This window comes from Ceratotherium simum, chromosome 7 (assembly GCF_057802395.1).
Source record: "Ceratotherium simum simum isolate JZ-2026a chromosome 7, ASM5780239v1, whole genome shotgun sequence".
Taxonomy (NCBI): domain Eukaryota; kingdom Metazoa; phylum Chordata; class Mammalia; order Perissodactyla; family Rhinocerotidae; genus Ceratotherium; species Ceratotherium simum.
The window spans coordinates 14,964,650-14,987,165 of record NC_141906.1 but is presented as its reverse complement, the minus strand read 5'-3'; the positions used below and the strand labels follow the sequence as shown (position 1 = coordinate 14,987,165).

The 22,516-nt window shown below is 47.5% G+C and overlaps 1 protein-coding gene across 1 annotated transcript in view; it reads left to right on the top strand.

The window, feature by feature from the left end:
- INSC (INSC spindle orientation adaptor protein) overlaps positions 1 to 22,516 on the top strand; it is a 127,944-nt gene that overhangs the window by 96,035 nt on the left and 9,393 nt on the right. The window contains exons 8-10 of the mRNA XM_004418470.3: positions 7,200 to 7,371; positions 11,789 to 11,967; positions 21,189 to 21,255. Coding sequence (XP_004418527.2) covers positions 7,200 to 7,371; positions 11,789 to 11,967; positions 21,189 to 21,255 — 418 coding nt within the window. The remainder of the gene's footprint in view (positions 1 to 7,199; positions 7,372 to 11,788; positions 11,968 to 21,188; positions 21,256 to 22,516) is intronic.

Here is a 22,516-nt window from a genome sequence, read left to right as displayed (position 1 = left end):
AATGTTGATGCCAAGACTCCATCCAGACCCATTAAATCAGAATTTCTGGTGGGGAAGCCCAGGCATTAGTATTTTAAAACTTTCCCAGATGATTCTAATCATATGAGAACCAGGCTAAGAGCCACTAATCTAGAAGCACTTTGGGTACATTTCAGATCCCAGCTGTGCCCAGTAGTGCTTTGCTGAAAACTTGGTATTTTCACATCAGTGCATGCTTAGTAACCCTAACCCAAGGGGAAATGAACTTGTTCCAAGTGACCTTTTGATCTCTTCTCCCAAACTCCGCTCCTCCCACCTTAAATGCCTTCAGAGCATCTGTTGGACAATCTGCTTTAAGGAAAATCATCTTCTTAACAGGAAAATTATTTTCTATTTATATCTTTAAGTAATTCACTCCTTGATTTCTCTCTACCTCAATAACTCACCTCTACCTCATTGGCTTGCCTGCCAAGCTGGTTATATAATCCCCTTTATCCATTGTTCCATTCTCTATTACATATTAATCCTGGTATTTATCTATTTTGGCACTTAGCTGTTAATCAAAGATTCTTGGTTGAAATAGCAAAGGAGATTGAGTGGGATCTGGGATCTGTGAGTTTGGGAGGAGGATAATATTATCCTCCTGAAGGCCTGTTGTACTTTCTGTTGAGCATCAGCTCTGCCACTAATCCTTAAAACAAGTGCCTCATTTTATAAAGTGAGCCTTTAACCCCTTGCATTGGTCACAGACTTTGTCCTGACCTTGCCCTGATCTGGTTTACATCCCACATTCAGATCCTGCTTCTGGCCCTGGGGTTCATTTACTACCCCTGTCCCTTGGCCTGCACATGCTTTCTTGGGCATGACCGTTGCTTCCCTCTCTATGACTGAATTTTCCCTCTCGCTGTACCCTGGGCCAACAGATCCACTCTGTTTGGACCCATAAGCAGGATTCCAACTGCTCTTTTTTTTTTTCTGTAGACTTTAGGTGTCTGAGTGGACAGAAAGATAAAGGAGGAAATTTGGGGGTCTTCAGGTCATGCTCCCTCCCCTGAAGCATTCGCAAGATTCTGTTTAACTGAGACAACCCAGCAACCAATTCCTCGTCCTTTCCCTAAAAACTAAACACGCAAAAAGGAGCTGGAAAACAGCAGACCAGCACCGGTGATGGGTGATGGGCCTTGTACACAAGTCCTGTCCCTTAGATATTCACATAAAAGCCAATAATCAGTAGGAGAACATTGCTCAGGAATCTGGTGTGATGTTTACTGTATATTTGGGGTTTCTCAACTGCATGGGTTCCATGCTTCTTCTCTCATTCCTTGGGGAGAATCTCAGCATTGACAGGCTCCCTCTGTGTCCAGACGCCAGGTGCATCCATCCTGCTGCCTAGGTGATGACCAGACCAGACCACCCTCTTCACCACTTGCGTGCCCTCCCATGAGGAGAGCTTGGCATCAGGCCCAGGCCCATCCTACTCCACATAAAAGCTAATTACCTGTAAGTGTTTCCAACAGCAGTTCTTTAGGGATGTGAAAATGTTTTGATTAGATTGTTCTTTTGGCGTTATTAAGGCTATGACGGGATGGGGACTAGGTGGTTTGGAGAAGGAGACTTTCCAGAAACAGGACTAGTGTTTGAGGAAGCTGGCCTCAGGCTGAGCTACTCCTGGGTCTCTCATAGTTGCTGAGCGGAGCAGCCCCCACTGACCTGGCCAACTCATCAGCTTCTCCCTTCACTGCTCTTTCCAAAGGCCCACAGAGTGGGCACAGGGCGAGGAGTGGGGAGACCAAGATGGAAGTCCCAGCCTGGCATTAACTTGCTTCGTGGTCTAGGCGATCTCTTCCCCAACCTGGGCCTCTGTTGTCTCATCCTTCAGCCCACACTTCACAAGTTAACAATGTTAGGCCTCAGCTGGGTGCTGGGGACCAGAGAGGATTCAGTAAGGAGCTTCTCTGAGCAGCTCAAATCTAGTGCGGGGATAGGCATGTAAACTGATGAGGATAATCCAACACCATAAGTGCCCCAGCTGTGGTCAGACCAGAGTGACGTGGCAGCTGAGAGGACAGAGACCCTGTGTCTGGGGGAGGCAGGTGCGTGTTCACAGAGGAAGTCACTTCTGAGAGGGGTCTGAGAGGGCAGTGAGGAGGGAAGCCAGGGAAGAGGACCACTTCAGTTGTAAAATGAACTGGGTTTGGGAAGCCCGTGGAATATCCAGGCAAATTAGTTTGGGAATTAAACATAAAGAGATCCAGTAGCAGGTTGGAAATGTAGACGTGGATTTCAGAAAAGAAGGTCAGGGCTGGAGGCTAGGTTTGGGGGTCATCATAGGAGTCATTGAGGCCCCTGGGGTTTGGGTTCTATTGACTGAGGTGGTACAACGTGGGCTGACAGCAAAACCTGGGGCTAAGAAGCAGTTAACTACGGAGGAGATGAGCCCAAAAAGTAGAGTATCATGGAGGTCCAGGAAGGAGAGAGGGCCGAGATGGAGGAAATTCTCGGCAGGGGGAGGTGCAACAGAGGCGAAGCAAGAGAAGGACTGAGAGGCTGGGCTTTGCACCGGTGAAGTTCTCAAATCCTTTTCAAGCATATGCTCTCTCTCTCTCTCTCTCATTTTTGTTTCTTTCTGTGTCTGTCTGTGTTTCTCTGTTATTTCGTCCTGATTCCTCTCTGTATCAGTGCCTCGTTCAGCACCATCACCAGGTAGGTGCTCAGTCAGTGTCTGTTGAACTATAAAGAGATGCAGGGATCGTACTACTTTTTCTCTTTCTTTCTGAGGGATTGTAATTATTCATCTTATTATTCCTGGTCAGGAATTAAAACAGGAGTCACTGACCTTTTAAAAGTTCTAGTTCTGGGCTGCATGATCCAAGGATGTCCAAACAGGCCGGCAAACTTGTGGGTGCCAACCCTAAGGGCTGAGGTTCTCCATGGGGCCTCAGTCCCAGAGGAGCCTGCAGAATGGCGCCTTGGAGCGGACCCCAATTGAGAGACCTTAGCTGGGGCAGCAGAAGTGAGGGGAGCTCTAGGGTTGACTGCAATCGCCAGATGGGGATGAGGTGGAATGATGGCGCCACCATGTGGCAGGCACTGTACATGCATTCTCCCAGTTAATGATTCCCCTATCCTCTGGGGTTGGTATTTTTATCCCCATTTTGTATACAAAGGCTCAAAATAGGTACAAAAATTCTCCAGCTAGTAAGATACAGAAGCAGGATTGAGACCCAGGTAGGTGTGACTCCAGAGCCTGTGTGTGTTCTGACGCTACTGGAATTGGTTCAGGCACTGGAAAGCCCAGAGCCTGATGAGGGAGGGCCTTCAGGGCCTCCCGCTTTGATGAGCTGGCTGGGTTGGAACTGCTGAGACGGATACGGAGCTGATAGATACGGACGGTTGGAACTGATAGATACGGAGATCATCTTGGGCTGATGGCGGAAGGCTAAGTGGCAGGTTAGCAGCATCAAAGCCAAAGGCCTGGGAAATTGGCTCACACAACAATCCACCAAATAGAGAAAGGAGCAAAATGCATCAACAGGCAGTTCACAGAAGAGGAAATCCAAATGGCAAGAATCAAACCAAATTAAAGCAAATCAAACCATACGAAAAGCCTCCTAGCTTCATTATAGTAAGTGGAGACGTATATTAAAATAAAAATTTTACATGCCCATCAAAATGGCAAAAATTTAAAATCTGACAGTACCAAATGTTGGCAAGAATATGGAGTTAAGTGAGTTTATACATTGCTGGTGGGAATATAAATTGCTACAACTGTTTAGCAAAACAATTTGGTAACATTGGTAAAATTAAAGATGTGCAGACCCTCTCAGCTAGTAATTCCACTCCTAGATTGAGACGCTGAGAGACACTGGCATGTGCACACCAGAGGCATTTAGAAGAATATTTATAGCAGCATTCTATATTATAGCAAAACCTAGGAAACAGCTCAAATGTCCATCGACAGGAGAATATATAAATGAATTGTGATCGACTTATACAACGAAATACCACACAGCAGTGAAAATAAATGGACCTCAGCCACATGCAACAACAGGAAGGAGTTTCCCAACATAATGCTGACTGGGGAAAAGAGCAAATTGCTGTGTACAGTATGATCCCGTTTATGTAAGTTCAAAACCTTGTAAAACTAAACAATATACACCTACAATAAATCTCTCAAGAAAACAAGGGAATAATAAGCACAGAATTCAGGGTAGTGGCTCATCTGTCAGAGAACAGCAGAGGTATGAGATCAAGAATGGTGTATGGGGGCTTTCTGGTTTTATTTTATTCCTAATATTAGAATTTCTGGGTATTAGGCATATACATATACACAGGTAGGTGTTCATTTTATTATTTTTTAACATCTTATAAATTTGCAATATATATATATTCTATTTTGAAAGGATGATATATTTCATAATTAGTAGGGCTACCAAAAGAGATCTGAAGCATATAAAACAAATTAGAAGGAAAGCAAGACAGTGGGCAATTGCATAGACAGGACACCACAGATCATCTTCTCTGGGAAACCTGAGGGGCAGAGAAGGAACCAGCTCTACACCAGAATGGGGTCAGAGCCACTTTCCTGGGGTCAGGAATCTGTGGAACCCATGTTTCTGGCTGCCTTTGCTCACGATGTCACAATGTCATTCCTCTACCTTTTCTCGTCTGTGTCCTCGAGTCTGCGGTCAAATTTGACCTCTGTGCATTTAGTCCTCATTTACCAAAAGCCTACTGCGTGCCAGGCCTGGAGCACCACAAGTGGACAAGCCGTGGTCCCCAGGCTTGCAGAGCCTCCAGGGGAACAGGGAGATGGACAAGGGAGCAGAGAATCACGTCGCAGTGGTGCTTGTCCAAATTGCTGGTGTGTTAAGTCAGCTGGAGACCTTGTTAGAAGGCAGGTTCCAGGCCTCCCCAGAGAGTCCAGTCGAACAGGTGTGGGTGGGACCCAGAAATGTGCTCTGAAGAAATTCTCGGGGAATTTGGTGCAGTTGGTCCACAGACCTCACCTGGAGAAATGGGCCCATCACTGTGATAAATGCTGTGATGATAGCGGACGTGTGTGGCGTGAGGTCCGAGGAGGGCCTCCTCCCCCAGCTGGGGTGTGGGCGTTAAGTCAGGGCGGCTTCCAGGAGGTCTCCCCACGGAGCATCCTCATGGGAAATCCCGTTGCATAATGGTTGTTTGTGGATGAGTTGCCTCCCCCGCTGCAGGGGACACTCAGCACTGGTTCGCCTCTGCTCTCATGCAAGGCCTGGCACACAGCATGTGCTCAGTGGGTTTGCTGAGCAGTGTTCTGGGCTGGGGAGCAGGCCTGGCATTCAGGCCTTGGGTGGCACCAGACCCTCAGGGACCATCAACTCCTTGGCCTCCCTAGTGTGTTCCGATTGGCCCATCTCCAAGCATGTGTTGGGGACTGGGTTTGGGTCTGGTTTGGGTCTGACCAGCATTCCCAGCTGGGTTGGGGATGCAACTCAATCTGCATCCAAGATGAGATTAGGGAGACTGGGCTGATTGAGACAGTCCCCCATTAGAGACCCTGTAGCTCCCTATCTGCAGCCTTGGATGGTGCTGAAAGGAGGAAAGGGGATGAAGGCCAGACAGGCCTAAGAGGTTCCTTATGTTGGCAGTTGGTTTGCTTCTTATTTCTAGGCCCAGAGCAGCCCCTCTTCCTTCCCTGGGCCCAAGTGAGGCCCCTCTCCCAGGGCCCGTCAGTCAAACACCTGGCATGAATCCAGTCCTGCCAGGGGCTGCCTGGCTGCTGTTTGTTCTCTTTTATTAAGCACATCCAGGTGAGTTTTATTGTGGACAGTTCCCCAGGCTCCTGTTTCCACATTTGTCTCTTTTGAGTCTGAGATTGCCAAAGGCTTTCACAGCTAATGGACCTTACAGCTCCCGAGAGCCATTTAAGGGAGGCCCAGGACTCAGTGGTGGTAATTAGTCAAATGAAACGCAGACCTCTGGAGACTCGCTGACGCTGAGTGGCAGGAAATGAGGGTGCAAGGACAGGAGCCTCAGGCCTGCGGCGGGTGTGGGAGCAGCAGCACAGGAACAGCACTTCTCCTCGCCTCGCCTCCCCCTGCTTCTGTCCCTGCCTCATCCCTACCCCCACTCCTAATAGGGAAAGCCTCCTTGGCCCTTAATGGCAGGGTCCTCATGCAGGCTGGGGTCCTGGGGCACCAGAGGGCCTACAGTAGCTCAGTGGGGCCAACCTTGACAAGCTACTGCCCCCCTTTTCTTTAAACAGGTCTCGTCTACTGACCTCTGATGGAGGCTGAGGTCTGAGCTCAGGTGTCACTTCTAAGAAGGCAGTATAATGTCTGTTCAAAACCACGGGCTTTGAAGCTAGACCCTTTATCCCAAACCAACTGCTTTTAAAGTTTGTGATCTAGAGCAAGTCCATGAGCCTTTCTGTGTCTCAGTTTCTTTATCTGTAAATGGGGATAATCTTAACACTGACCTCAGAGGGTTATTGTAAGGATCAAACGGTATAAGAACATATGCACTGTTCTTAGAGTGGTAGCTGTCACCTATTAAACATTGAACAAGCAGAAGTTATTATTATGCCAAGAGCAGGTCTGACGGGGCAGAACTGGGAAGCTGAAGTCTTTGTCTGGCATTCACGTCCCACCCTGCCCAGGTTTGCTCCTCTCTGGTTGGGCAGAGAGAGCAAGGCCTCCAGGGAAGCAGCTCTCTTTCTATGGCAGAGGATGGGGGAGCACAAGATGGGGAAGGAAAGACGTTGAGCTCAGCCTGCTGCTAACCTGAGGAAGGTGGGGGGCAGTGTTTGTCAAGCATCTCTTCCGGATTCAGCATCACCTGCTTGATCTCTTTAACCACCACCCCCCCCAACACCCTGTTGGTGGACGAGGAAACAGAGTCTCCAAGAGGCTGAGTGAGTAATGCCAAGTCACATAGTGTAAGTAAGAGGGAGCTGGCATGAGAGCTCGGATGTGAGATTTCTGAGTGACTCTGCTTTCTACTACAGTTTGCTGTGGTGGATGACCAGGGCCTAGCCTTTAGATGTGTGGCATGATGTCTGCTATGTAGGAAGCCCATGGGAGGTCACTGATCTCTGCTGGAGCCAAAGGACAGGCCCCCAGAGTCACGGGGGACTCAGCGCTGGACCGTGTAGGGGACTTGAGTCTCTGTCTCATTACTATCATGAGCAGTGGTGCTTTCCCAGGATGCCCAGGGATCTGCTCTCTCTCCATCTGCAGGTGGATGGCGTTCTGTGCTTGGCCGATATCCTGACCGACGACAGCCACTCAGAGGCCACGCGGGCTGAAGCTGCGGCTGTGGTCGCCCAGGTCACCTCCCCACACTTGCCCTTCACCCAGCACCTCAGCAGCTTCCTGGAGAACATGGAGGAGATCGTGACAGCTCTTGTCAGTGAGTCATCCTGGGCAGGAAGGGACCGCTCAGGGAGGTGGCCTCGTCCTGGTTGTCTTCAGGATGGGACAGGAAGGTCTCCCTGCCCCCACTCCCTGCACCCCACATGTCTCCTACACAGATGATCACAGTAGCTGAAATCCCACCATTGAAGTCTGAGAGTCAGGCTTTAAAGAGCTGTGTTGTCATCCTCTATTAAAATGCGTGCAGGAGCCGGCCCCATGGCTTAGCTGTTAAGTGCGCGCACTCCGCTACTACCGGCCCGGGTTCGGATCCTGGGCACGCACCAATGCACCACTTGTCCGGCCATGCTGAGATGGCATCCCACATACAGAAATTAGAAGGATGTGCAACTATGACATACAACTATCTACTGGGGCTTTGGGGAAAAAAAGGAGGATTGGCAATAGATGTTAGTTCAGGGCTGGTCTACCTCAGCGAAAAGAGGAGGATTGGCATGGATGTTAGCTCAGGGCTGATCTTCCTCACACACACACACACACACACACAAATCACCATGATAAAAATAAGGAAAAAAAATGCATGTAGCCCTGCAAGAAGCTCCTTGAATTGAGGTCAGATTGGGATTAATTGGCCTTTCAGAATGGAAACCAGGAAAAGCCTCAGGGAGGAGTGGGGACTCCAAGTTTGGGATTCAGATTCTTGGCCAGAGAGTCTCGGATGGGCTTTATTCCTGAAATCTCAGTCTCTTGTACCCAACGAATGTGGCAACAATCACTGGGCATCAACGGCTTCTCAGAGAGCACTGGCCCACCCCAGCCTGCTGCCTGCAATCCCACCACTGGTCTCATGTCACGGGCCCTTGAAAGCTTTGAGTCTTCTAGGTTCCCCTGTGCAGACATGTATTCTTGGCTGGAGAATCATAGCCTGATGTCTAGAACATGCTCTTCCTTCAGATTTCCTTCACAAAACTACAGAAACTAGAGGACTCATCTGGATAAAAGATGGAAAATTATTTTACAAACCACGTCCTTGCTTTTATAAGTGCTGGTGATGATCTGTGTTTCCACTTCTATCCCTCACTTTGTCATTGTCTTTGTATCCATATCTTATTGAAACTGAATGAAAATTAATTTCATGAGAAAATGTAGGGTTAGCTCTTGGAGTCTCCAAACCAGGGCTAGGGATATCTGGAACAGCACAAATTTAGGAGCAGCACAGAACACTTGCCTTGGAGTCAGAACACTCGGGTTTGTGGATTTTTGTCTTTTCATTTATCCATTCAATAAATAGCTATTGACCAAGAACCCTGTGCAGACACTATGTGAGATGCTGCCACTCAATTGCCAGGTCACGTTGGAAAGCTCACTTTATAATTTTCCTAATATATAAAACAAGAGGTTGGAACCATTTCTCTCAAGGGCCTTTCTAGCTCTAGAATTTTAAGATCTGCAAGTACTTTGCGCATAAGAGGCATCAGTTAATTTGACTTTATGGCTGATTCTAGTCACGGGGGCGGTGGCACCCCCAGCCTAGGCTGGGATAAACCAATTTGCCAACATCCACACTTATTCAAAGTTGAGAAAACACAGAAGCTGACTGTTGAAAGTCTTCACTGGAAGGAACTCAAGAGATCCTAAAGTTCAATGCCCACTCTATAGGAGAAGACACCTAGGCCCAGAGAGGTTGAGGAACTTTCTCGAGGCAACATAATAGTGTTAGGATTCACTTAGGCCACGAATCTCATCCAGTGGAGCCAGGCAGGAAACATAAATGAGTCAGAGAGGCCAGATGGAAGATGAAAATGAGATTTGAGTCCTGTATGGAATTGAAAAGCAGGTGCACTGACTAAAGGGGGGCAGTCATTGATAAACTCCAGTTGATTGTTGCCATGTAGGAAAGGCCAATTTTTAAAGATAAGACAAAAATCCTAAGTTTTATAGAAAATCTCCCAATTTATAAATGATAGGAAATAATAAAACAGACAAACATACCAAAACATATATATCCAAACAATCTTCCACTATCGCCACATGTCCATTCCTACTTCTTTGTCCAGACTGGATTTCTCCCTGGAGAAGAGGAGTCTCCCTATTTATTTCACCCTGATGAAGAAGCGCTGTGGAGTCTGGTCTGAGTCAGCAGATGGGATGTATCTTCTGGGAAGGATGCCAGGGCTCTGTTCTTTGGTGGGAATTAGCAATTTTTTGCCATTCCCTGGAAACATTTATAAATGAGTCACTGGAATCCTCAACTTAATCTTCCTAACGCATCCCAGGTGACTCAGACTGCTGTTCAAATAAATGCACACCAAAATTAAATGGCACTTAGATGGTTATGTTAATAATCGCTGCGTCAGCGGCAATGGTGACTGCGTAAGAATGAAGGTGGGTGTTTGGACTTAGAAGAAATCTTACAGCAAAGTGGGCCAGTGAGTCTTGTGGTCTCAACCCAAACCCTGGATATAAGGAGGTGGCCTGGAAGGGGTTGGCTGTCCTGAGAGGTTCCCCCCAAATCAGAGGATAGGAGAGTCATTGGAAAAGGGGAATCACTGAGTTCTTAATTCCTTGACTAATCCATTGTCCCAGCCCTGGCTGTTAGATCAAGATTCTGAGTTGTTTAGTTGATCACACCTGGGCTGGGGAAGCAGCACTGCCCAGAGACAGACATAGCCCTCCTGAGAGAACTGAAACCTAGATGTGCAGGAGCATCGCTGGGAATGAGTCAAAGAGCCCCAGAGACAAGAGACAGCCTGGAGTACAGAAGGAATGGGGACTGTGTGGTCAAGCAGACCTGAATTTGCTTCTAGTCTCCAACAATTGCCAATAATCCTCAGTTCCATCATTTTGGGAAAATCACTTAACATTTGAACCCTCAGTTCCTTTATCTAGAAACCGTGATAAAAATTGGAATGTTGTAAGGATGGAATGACTTAATGAGGTAAAAATGTAGAGCAGTGTTGTGCACAGAATAAACAGTCGACGAATGGTAGCTACTGCTATTACTACTATCTTCTCTGGGTCTCAGCTTCTACCTCTGTAAACAGAGGCAACCATTTTCCACTTGAAGGGTGCTCAGAACTTAATGGCACAGTGCAAGGCACACTGCAGGTGGTTCAACTAATGTTATTTTCTGTCCCATTATAGATAGGGACCAGTAACTGCATTCACTGGGAGGTGCCAAGAGGTGCTAGTTTCAATATCAGAGCCTAGTAGAAGTATATACTTTTTGTCTAGAAGCAAGAACTAGAGATCAGGATAGAACATAGCTCAACTCTGCCTCCTGAACTGTCTCTCCTGGGGCTATTTTCCTGAATTGTGGCTTCTCTTCCTGTGTTTTCATAGAGATGTTACCAGCAGGAGAGGTCCTGGACCCAGGAAGCACCTTGATTGATGCTCAAGTTGGAGCTGAGGGTCAGAAGTCAGGTCCATTGGGGTGGTGGGCAGCACCATGGACAGAGCCCTTTCATGCCTCCTCCTGGGCAGGAGACTGTTCTAGATCATGTGGGGCCCATGGGGGCAATGTTAGGTGGCGGAGGGATGCAAGAGTTGGAGGTGATGCCATCCTCCTTAAAGACCCATCAGACCCATTGGTACAATTACAGATACAAGTAGGGGAATCTGAGTAGGACTGGGTTACGTCCACTAGGATCAGATGGAAAGAGCCTGATATTCAGGGGCTTGGTATAGGACTTGTCTGCAGGCAGATGACCCTTCTCCTGGGACCAAAAGGAAATACTGAAGCTCTGCTGATGGCAGCTGGAAAGGCAGAGTCTTTATGTTTTAACTTGGGCCTCTTTCTCAAGGCAAATTCAACAGCAGTCTAGTATATACTACTGGGGACACAAATGGGCTAGGATCTCTCACCTGCCTCAAGGCCTTTGTATATGCTGTTCCTTTGGCCTGGAACATATTCTTCCCCCAGATAACCTCATGACTGGTCCCATTTTCTCCTTAAGGTCCCAGCCGTAAAGTCATTCTTAAGGAGACCTTCCTTATGCACCCCAATGGACCTCGAGTTCTTCGAGTTCTTCTCTGTCTTAGTACTTATTTTCTCTCTTACATTGATCAGATTTTACAATTATTTATATTAATTTTTTAAAAGCTCATTTTCTCTTGCCCACTAGTTGGGTGTAAGCTTAAAAGGGGCAAGGACCTGATGTGTTTTGTTCACCACGCCGTCCCAAGACACCAGCAGTGCCTGACACATGGTGTTCACGCGGTAAATAATTGTTGGATGAAGGAGTGAATAAGAGTCACACACCAGAATTCAAATCCAAATTCTGCCACGTTTGTAGAGAGAAAAATTTCCCTCTGTAGTAACTGCTTTCCCCATCTGTAAAATGGGTATTATAACAACTGTCCAAATTTTCTCCCAGAGCTATTGTGAGAATAAAATGAGATAGCATATGAAAACACTTAGCAGTGAAGCTATTTTCTTCCTCTTTGCCATTCAGAACTGTGCCAAGAGGCATCATCTGGAGAAGTCTTCCTGCTGGCCTCTGCGGCCCTTGCCAACATCACCTTCTTTGACACGATGGCCTGTGAGATGCTCCTGCAGCTGAATGCCATCCGTGTCCTCCTGGAAGCCTGCAGCGACAAGCGGAGAGTGGACACGCCTTACACCCGGGACCAGGTGAGAAGCTCAGGCAGGGCCAGGAACAGGGCCTGTAACCGTGAAGACAGAGGTCAGGAGGCCAGGACTGGGGAGAGGGAGACAAAATGGCCTGGCAGCACACAGTCAGTCCCATTAGTCTCATTCTGTAGAAAGGTAACAAAATGTTCTCAACGTATGCTGTTGCTCTTGGAGCATCTCCACGAGTGCCCTCTCTCTCCCCTTTTCCCATCCCAGCCACTGTGGGGCCTTTCTCTGTCTCCATTCACTCCTGTCCATTCCAGGAGGCAGAGACATCATGGGAAGGTCCCTGGACCTCCTCTGAAAGTCTATCTCCCAGTCTTGTTGGTGCCTGTCTGACATTGCACCCTGCAGCAAGCTTCTTCCCTTCTCTGCCTCTATCAAAACTAGGGTTTGGAGCGGAGCCTTGATTCTGGACCTCACTCCTCTATCAGTCTCCATGTTTTTGTATATTTGAGCTCCATGTAAAGTTTTGTTTGGGGAAAAAGGATTTTAATGCTAAATGTGTTTGAAAGCATTGAATGAGGGAGTTTTAAAGGAGCTTTGAGCTCTGAGGTTATGGAATTCTATCTTGTCTCTGCTCTGCCATACTTGGTCTCCCATTTCCCTACCAAATGACGGGGATGATGGATCAGGTGGGTTTCAGGTCTCTGTAAATTCCACCACGTGCCTGAGCTCTAAGTTAGATGATCCCCAGCCTCTAACCCAGCTAATCCCTGTCTACATCGTAGCCTCCCATCCCCACCTGTTTCTTCCAGCCTCATCACCTACTTGAAGCTACCACAGCTTTGCATCCCAGCTCCTACCCCAGCAACTCCTGGAAAGCCTCCCCTGATGGCTCCAGCTCTCTGGAATTGCCTCCTTTTCTTAGAGGCTACATCTCATAATGCAGTGTTGACTTTTCTAATGATGTTTATTCCTTCCTAGTTATTTCACGTCAGTTTTTTTCCCCTGAAGCCGTGATCCATGTTTGTACTTTGCCAGGATCTCTTAAGACCGCTAGCCCAGAGCTGGCATCCATGATGAAGTCCTCTAAATGCTTGTTTAGGGGGTGAAAGGCAAGAAGCAGGATGGTACCTCATCAGTTCTTTCTTATTCTTAGAATTGCTGACCATAGAAACTCCCATTCAGAGAGAATTTTCTAGTATATAAACATTTGCATATGAGGGTTCTAATAATACTGTGAGGCTAGTAATATTTGCTTCATTTTATTGATAAGAGTACTGAAGTTCAAAAAGATGTCCCCAAAATCATATGGTTGGCAAGTAGCCAACTGGCATTTAAATCCTGGCCTGACTTAGACTTTGGTCTTTGACTCTCATCTGCTGCCATCTTTGAAACTGACGTGGAGGTAGTGTAGCTGTGGGGTCAGAGAGACTGAGGGTTGGTCCTGCTTGGGCCATTTATTGATTGGGTTACTTTGGGCAAGTCATAGCCTCTTGGGTATTGGTTTTCTCATGTATTAATTGGGACATGAATGTCTACCTTGCCGGGTTATTGTGAGTGTCAGTGAGTTAATACATGTAAAGGACCTGATACAATGCTTAGCCCCTACTAAGTCCTCAATAAATGATGAATATCGTTATTTTCCAAACTTGATGCTCCAAGGAAGAGCATATCCAAAGTCCTCAACTTGGCCTTCCAAGCCATGCATGATATGGTTCCTGACTTCCTTTCCAGTCTAATCTCTCACTTCTTGGAGTTGGACAAGCCCCCTATAGAGACAAAATATGACAGTACAAACAGATAAAGAGTGATGGCCCAGTGGGCTGGGCATTGGCCCACTTGGCTCATGAGGGGGGCATGTCCAATGCCATTGCAGTCCCAGCCCTTGGCTGTGGGGCTGGAGATCCCACTTTGCATGATCTGTATTGCTCCCGCTCTTCCCTTCTTCAGCTAGACACCTCCAGTTGCTGGATTTCTCACCTACTGAACACAATTTTAGGTCCCTTTACCTTTAAGTGCCTCTCCTGTGGCCAACTCTGGTCTTTTCCTGCAAGATCCAGTAGTGAGGCAATAAAACAGGGATTTGGGTTTCAAAGCTTCTCTGCTATTAATAATCATGTAACTTTGGACAATTCACTCTTAGCCTCACTTTTCTTATTTGTGAATGGTGTTGGATAATACATATTTCACAAAATTGAAATAAGAATTAAATAAATCAGTAAATATAAACTCTTAATACAGTTCCTGGCACATGAAACTATTAAATAAATGGAAGCCACTGTCAGTGTTATTATTACTTTGAATGTGTGGCACACAGCCCTGAGTGGGGAACCTCCAGAGTGGAGTTTCTTTATCTGTAAAATGAGCATGGTCTCTTCCAGCTCAGACATCCTGTGGCTTTACATGCAGAGACCCTTTTTCATCATGAGGAGTGACTGGACTGCTTTTGAACCCTCCTTTATTCCTAGGAAGGAGGGGGCTTGGGGTGGGGCGAGAATGTGGTCGAGTGCTATACAGATGGCAGTTCCTTCTGAATCTGGAGTCAGGAGTTTTCCTGCCCACTCCGCAACCACCCTGTCCCCCCGACCTCATCCTCTCCTCCCTCCTTTCCCCCCCCGCTTCAAGTATGAGCCAGGCCTGTCTCTCACCATCCTCAGGATGGCTTCACCTTCTGCCCTGACGCAGAGCAACCACTTAGCTAGTGAGAGTGCACCTATTAAAGAAACAAATGGCTCTTTCCTGTGGCAGAGGGAGGATTAAGGTGATCAGAGGGCTCTCTGTAATGAAGACAGAGAAGATGAATTAGACTCTGAAGTGCTCACCGCCTCCTGAAACACTTAGGAGATTAAATCCCCATGAGGCTTCCGGTAATACATCTGCCAATGACGCCAACGCTGTGCGGAGCCTCTTGGTCTTGGATCTATACTTTGTCCACCTTTGTTCGGACATCTCAGTGAGAACCCCTCTGACATCCTGGCAAGCTGAGTCCACTTAATTTGTCCAACAGAAGCCTCAGTGGCCATGCCTATCCTGTGCCCACCCTTGGGGTATAGACAAGGGTGAAGGCACCCTTGGGCCTGGGCTCTTCCTTCCCCCTCTGCTAATCTAGGGGACCCAGATGTGGCCAGGCATCCAGAGCACTCCTTGCCTAATGAGCCATCTGTGTGGCCTGTGTTTTCATCCCCAGGAAGTATTTTCTAGGGGTCATGCTGCCCAGGGAGTCCAGCTGCGGGCGTGACCTGGGTTGGTGGAAAGGGGGCTGCCTCATGCTGGCTTGCCTGTCCCTGCCTGCAGAGCAGTGACACCTGGGGTGAAAGGGACCTGTTTATCTTGTCTAACCCACAACAGACACTATCACTGAGCATGACTTTATGTGGCTTTCAGAAATTAATTGCTCTCACAGAGGTGGAAGGTGCTGGTATACACTTCCCATGAAAACATGTCGTCTGCTTGGCATTTTAGAATGTTCAGATTTTGTAGCATTTCTGAGACCTCACTGTGAATACCATTATTGGAGATCTGTTTATCAGAAATACCAGTTACTAGGGATTATAATTTTGACTCACATTGCAAAAGCCTTCTACAGTTTATAAACCCCTGTCGTATATACATACAACATATGTGACATAGTAGAAACAGCACAGGCTTTGGGTTCAGCGAGACCTGAGTTCAAATCCTGGCTCTGCCATTTCTTAGCTGTGTGACCTTAGACAAATCATCTAACTGCTCTGAGCCACCATTTCCTCATCTGTGTAAGGTAGATAATAATATTTCCTCCATCTTTGGGTCATGATGCTCATAAATGCATGATGCTCATAAAGTAGTTGGAACCAAAGTGGATACTCAAACATGAGTGGGGCAGGGGTCTGTAACAGAACCAGGGATTGGGGTGGGTCTGAGACAGGGATGGTCAGCTTTGGGGCAGGAAGGCAGGGTCAGGAAATGTAGTTAATGTGGTGGTGCGTACAGTGTGGTGTGAGTCAATGTGTGGTGTGTGTTATTTCAATCTGTGTGTGAGTATATGCAAGTTGTGTGTGTGTGTGTGTGTGTATGTGTAAGGAGATGATAAGGACTATAAGCCACTTAAAGGAGTGGATACATCTATTTGCATGTGAATACATATGCATATATCCCTATCTGGAGAGGCTTGGAGGAGACCGGGATCAGGACACCCAGTCCTGATCTGCTCCAGAATCCTCTCCCTACAAAGTCAAGGGAAACAAGGCACAGAGAACATGGTCTGGCATTTCCCTGTTCTCTAATACTGTGGGATTCACACCCCAACCTCGATGCAGTCCCCAGGACAGACCTCTGGCCTAGTTCACCAATAGCTTAGGGCCTACATCCAATGCAGTTTGATGGCCTTTGTGGCTCTCTCTCTCCTAAGCCCAGATCTCAGCCCTCCAGCCTTTCCTCTTCAGTAGTGAGGAGGGAAAGCCAGGTCTGCCAGTGAGAAGACCCCAGTACCAGAGAGTGAGAGCAGTGTGTTCATCTCAGGGCCTGGGCAGGTGCCCTCCTAGTCTCCACGCGGGTCCAGCTCTCTCAGCTCTTGGGCCCCCCTGACCAACCTAAGAGAGGGAGAGAGAGGCTCAGCAATGAGAGAAGAGGAGGGAGAGGGCTGGACCTTCTCCTGGACCCCCTTGCCTTGCTGGCATTGGGGAAGCAAGTATGATCAAAGAGCCCACACTCTTTCTCTCTTAGACCCCATCATTCTTTAGACCCATGTCCTTGTCTTGCTTCTTTTTGCTCTTTGGTGGAGGAGCGAAGTGGAGGGAACACCGCAGGGCAGAGAGAAGCGCTGAGCTTCCCCTAGAGGCCGAGAGGGATTTTGCTAGCTGGTCTCAGGGCTGCAGTTGACATTGTTGCTGTAGCTTTTAGAGAGTTAACACAGTGGTAATAGAAATCTAAATATTCCATCTGGCAATTAAAGAGTAATTCTAATTACAGTCGTATGAACTGTTGGCCTTTTTGTCCTAATTACTGCATAGCATAAAATCAATCATACCTTTTCATTAAATATATGTCAGATTTTCTGTGTTGCAAGTTCTACTAGATCAGAGCACCCACCTCTATTCGGGTATCCTGGGTAATCCTCACTCGTCTTTATGTGGTATCGTCTTCAGTGTTGGTTTACAACACAGCAAATGAGAGGGACAGAGGTGGAGTCAGAGTGTGATCCCGGGCAGACATTGTAAGGATGTGAGACGATGGTTCATGCCTGGGGACTGGTTGTGGTCAAGGGGTCCTGATGCACTTGTCCTAGGCCCCCCCCACCCCCGAGCAAACCTTTTCCTCCAAGTGTATGCTGGCAGCAAAAGGCTGTCCCAGCCTCCTGCTTCCCACCCAGGGGCATTTCTTCTTGAATCAGTGACATGGGAGGTCCTCTGCTATTCTGGTTTGACTTGCTATTCGCCTCAATTTTTCCTAAGGTTGTCAGTCGGTCTTTGGGAGGCCAAAGGAAAAATGATTTCAAAATGCCACAAAAGGTAACAAGCACAAAGTTTGTTGGGTTCTCTGCTGGGAAGGGCTCCCCCTGCTCTGGGATCTCGCTTCCCTTTGGGAATGATCTGACATTAGCAGCACATTTGGCGACACCGGGTGTTGTGTTGGTTAGTACTCATTAACACGGTCTTTTTTTTTTTTTTTAATTTTTTGTTTATTGCAGTAACATTGGTTTATAACATTGTATAGTATTTGGGTGGTGAACATGATGTAATCTATGCAGAAATAGATGTATAATGATGTACACCTGAAATTTATACAATGTTATAAAACAACATGGTCTTTTAAGATCTGGGTACTTTCAGGCTCTGTTCTCCAGAGGCAAGTTATACTCATTTTATTTAACAAACATTTTGGGTGCTTGACAAAACAGTAAGTCGTTTAATACACACAACAGTCTTATGAATTATCTTATTTTTATCTTCTGTAGTAGGCCAAATAATGGACCCCAAAGATGTCCGCATCTTAATCCCCACAACCTGTGAATATGCTACCTTACGTGGCAAAAGGGATTTTGCAGATGGGATGAAGTTACGGATCTTGATATAGGAATTTTATGCTGGATTATCCATGTGGGCCTATGTGGGCCCACCAGGGTCCTTTTAAGAAGGAGGCAGCAGGGTCAGAGGCAGAGAATGAGATGTGATTGAGGAAGCAGAGGTCAGAATGATATGGTGCTAAGAGCCAAGGAATGTGAGTAGCTTCTAGAAACTGGAAAAGGCAAGGACATGGATTCCCCACTAGAGCCTCCAGAAGGAATACAGCTCTGTCAACACCTTGATTTTAGCTCCATAAGACCCATTTAGGACTTCTGACCTCCAGAACTGCAAGATAAAATCGTGTTGTTTTAAGCCGCAAAGTTTGTGGTCATTTGTTTTAGCAGCAATAAAAAACGAATAGACCTTCATTAACCAAGGCACAGAAGGGTGAGCAACTTGGCCAAGATCATATGGAAAGTAAATGATAGAGCCAAGATTTGGGACTAGCCCGATCCATGTGCTTAGCCACTACACTACCCTGCCTCTCGCTGGGGGCCTCCTTGAGGCTGATCTCCTCTGTCTTCACCAAATAACTGTGGAGAGAGTAGTGCCCTTCACTCAGGAGGAATAGGACTTAACTGAAAACCATCAGACAGGCATGAATTAGCCTGGACCAGGGGAAAACTGTCTGCGTGGCTCCTGTACTCTGTCCCGCAACAGCACTGCTATCTTGTACCAACAAGGTAAACTAGTTGTCCCTAAAATCTCAGCCCTGGGCTTGACTCTGAGGAGAAACGTTGACCCCCTTCCCCTCTGCATCACAGTGCATACAAGGATGTTTCAAAAGAGGGACTCAGAGCAGGGCATAATTGACGTTTATTCAAATTGTGCTTAATTGAGTTCTTCATCTGCACCTCAGAAAACCACATGGGGTACGGTCTCTGGAAAGAGGAAGTAATTTTCATTAACAGGATCTAAATTAGTCTGACACAAAGACCTACCTGTGCCTGTGACACAGCTAATAATTGCCATGTGATGAACCTGATGCTGCAGACAAAGGTTTCCTTTTCCTTTTTCATTTTACCCTTCCTCCCTTTCTTCCTTCCTCCCTCCCCCCTTCCCTCGCTCCCTCCCTCCTTCCTTCCTTCCTTCACTCCTTCTCTTTCGGGTCTGTATGTCAAGCTGGTGTCTTTATTCAGAGGCCAGGCTAGTGGTGGTTGGAGTGTAGCGGCCCTCGTGTGGTGGGAACAGAGGCCATGCTCCCTGCTCCTGCTCACAGCCCAGAAAAAGCCAAATGTACTGCAGTCTGACACAGTCTTGGCCTGTGTCTCCTTCCTCATAAGACTGTGTGCTTTCTGCCTCTTGGGAAACCTTTGATTTTTTGACTGCTTCTTCAACCCATATTTTTACTTTAAGTCCTTCCACTCAGCCCACAAACACTCACAATTTTAAAGGGGGGAGGGGAGCTTCCAAGGACTAAACCTATCTTCCTAAAATGCAAATAGGAGATTGTCACTTTCTTTATAAAACATCCCAGTGGGGCAGAGTTGCCTTTGGGGTGAAGTTTTTGGGGTATTCTCCGGCCCCTCCCCTGGCAACCCACCCAGTCTTGCTTACCCAGCCAGGCCCCTGACCAGGTCTGAGCTGGAAGGGGCTGGCACACACAGATGCCACAATAGCCTAAGAATACGTGTCCCTTTTCAACATGTGTTTAGTAGGGAAGGGGGCAGGTAGACATTCTATTAATATGGCAAACATTTTTGTTTCTGTTTAAAAGAGATTTGTCATATGCATTTATTATCCAGAATAATATGCCAACATTGAACCAGTTGAAATCTAGATAATACTCTTTCTTGGTAACATCACGTTAGTATGCATTATCTAGTTTCAATATTTAAGCTGCCTGCACCGTCCTCAGGAGACTGTCAGCTACTGCCTCAGAGGTGGGGGCACGGCCTCCAGTTAACTGTGTCACAAGCTTTGAAGAAACCTTTCAAGAGAGATAGGCCTACACCAATGAGAAGTGTTTTTGTGTGTGTGTGTGTGAGGAAGATCAGCCATGAGCTAACATCCATGCTAATCCTCCTCTTTTTGCTGAGGAAGACCGGCTCTGAGCTAACATCTATTGCCAATCCTTCTCCTTGTTTTCCCCAAAGCCCCAGTAGATAGTTGTATGTCATAGTTGCACATCCTTCTAGTTGCTGTATGTGGGATGCGGCCTCAGCATGGCCGGACAAGCGGTGCATCGGTGCGCGCCCGGGATCCGAACCCGGGCCGCCAGTAGCGGAGCGCGAGCACTTAACCGCTAAGCCACGGGGCCGGCCCGAGAAGTGTTTTTTATTTTATTTTATTTATTTTCATTACCACTTGAGAGTGCTGTCTGCTTCTGTGGAGGTGAGTGGATTTTCCTTTTGCTGTTTATGTCAGGAGCACGGTCATGGGTGGTATCTGCGTTAACAGGTGCCAAGTTTCCAATACTTTCTGGTGGTGTTTTGACACCCTGTACAGTTTGGGGTCTGTAGTGGGTCTGTTGATGGTCCATTGCTTAATCCAGCTTTGTGCTGTGAGTTCTCCCTACAACCTTGACTTTACCAGGGGGTAAGGATGGGATGGGCTGTTGGCTGCCCAGCCCATGAGGTGGTAGCAAGGCTCACTGTCTCCTGGTGGCAGCATCCCTTTACTACAAGTAGAGCCCTTCAGGGATGACCAACAAGCAAGGTTTGCAGGCCACAGACTTGTAAAGTGTGGCTGAGCGTGAACTTGCTCATCAGATTCCATACACTACCTGATGCTCAGGGTACAATGCTGCCCTTTCATCCTGCTCACATTCTCTAACTTGACCTTAGTCTCCATTAATTTCAGGTTGAAAGTAGGTAGGGCTCAGTATGAGAGCAAGAAGCTAGGATGGGGAGAACCCAACCCAGGGCAGGGGCTAGCCAGGAACCTGCCAGTTCTGTCTGCGTTTCAGGGCCTGAGGCCAGAGGGACCCTGCAGAAAGATTATGGGACCCCAATCTTCACTCAGGTGACACTGTTCTCTCCAGTGGGGTCCTGGGGTGCCTGGGAGCCATCCCAGGGCCACGTGATGGTGAATGGGCATCAGTCCCTGGAGAAACACTTCTGGTGGCAGAAGCCCATGGGGATGGCAGAAAATACCGTGGAAAGATGGGCCAGGTAGACGGTAAGGAGACATGGGATAGAGGAAGGCTTTGTAGCCCCTGGCTTCCCTGTCTGCAGAGAGCACCTTTTGGCTCAGGTGTGCCCATTTTCTTAGCTTCTCAATCCTCTTTTCCAGATTGTGACCATCTTGGCAAATATGTCTGTCCTAGAGCAGTGTGCCTCTGACATCATTCAGGAGAATGGTATGTCTTTCAGCAGTGTGCCCGTTGTATGGATAGTGTGGCTATACAGGACCGTGTGCCTTTGTGTTGGTGTGAAGGCCTGTGTATAGGTATGTAAATTTGTACAGGTGGGTCTCCACATTTGCATGAGCACATATACGTGTGCTTCTGTGTGCAACTGGGCCAATATGTAAATGTTCGCTTGCCTTCACGGGGCTTCAATTTCAGTGGGAGACAGACAAGGAACAAGAAGAGGGAGAATGTCCTATGGTGTTAGTGCCATGCAGAAAATAAAGCAAAGAAGTGGGTAAGGCAGACCCAAGGCAGGGGTGGCAGTTACCATTTTAACTAGAGTGCTGAAGAGAAGACAGCGATTTCATTATGATCCAAGAAGTAAAAATCTATTCCTACAAGAGGATGCATTCAACTTTAAATCATTCCTATCGTATTGGATTTGGCCTCAGTAGAAAGCTGAAGTGCCTGGGAAGGGGTGAGGGTGGGGGAGCAGGTCAGGGCAAGCTGAATCCCTTGACCCCTCACCTGAGGGCATCTCTTTCCCACTTGCTCCCCTGCTCCCACCTTGTGCTGAGAGTGTCACCAAGTTCCAGTTGTGGGGGGTCAGGTTTCCTTGGCCAGGAAGCTGATCTAAGTAGTCTCTGCTGGAGGACAGGTCAGCAGCCTTGCAGCTGGGGACAGAGTGGGGAGGGCTTCCTGTGACTAGGAAATAAGGGAGCAATTAGCAACCAGTTGGAAACCAGAGACGCTAATGAGGACGAGTGAGCTGGAGCCTGGGCCAGTTGCCTCTGCTCTTGTTAAACCCCCTTCTCCCAGGTTGCCCTGCTGTCTTAACGAACATACACATTCCCCATCCCCCATTGCTCTGTTACTAATTGAAAGACATCATTTTGTGTTGATTTTATGTGATTGAGCCAATAATGACTAGCTTTACTGAGCCAGCTGAGGCTGGGAGGCTGAGGGGTATGACATGTGGCCTGTTCCTTCAGTCCTCAGAGCCTCAAGTTCAAGTGGTCAGTGGGAGTGCGTCTCCAAGGCCTATGGATTTGGGGTTGGAATAGCTGGCATCTGTAGAGGGTTTTATGGTTTACGAAGCACTATTAACTGACTCATTCAGTTAACAGTTATTGAGACCTACTGTGTGCCTGGCATTGTGCTAACAATGGAGGATGTCACAGTCTAGAAGACAAAAGGGATAACATGACAAAAATGTGACATCTGTAATAAAACAATGCCACAGAGGGAGGATGGTATAGTAACTAAGATT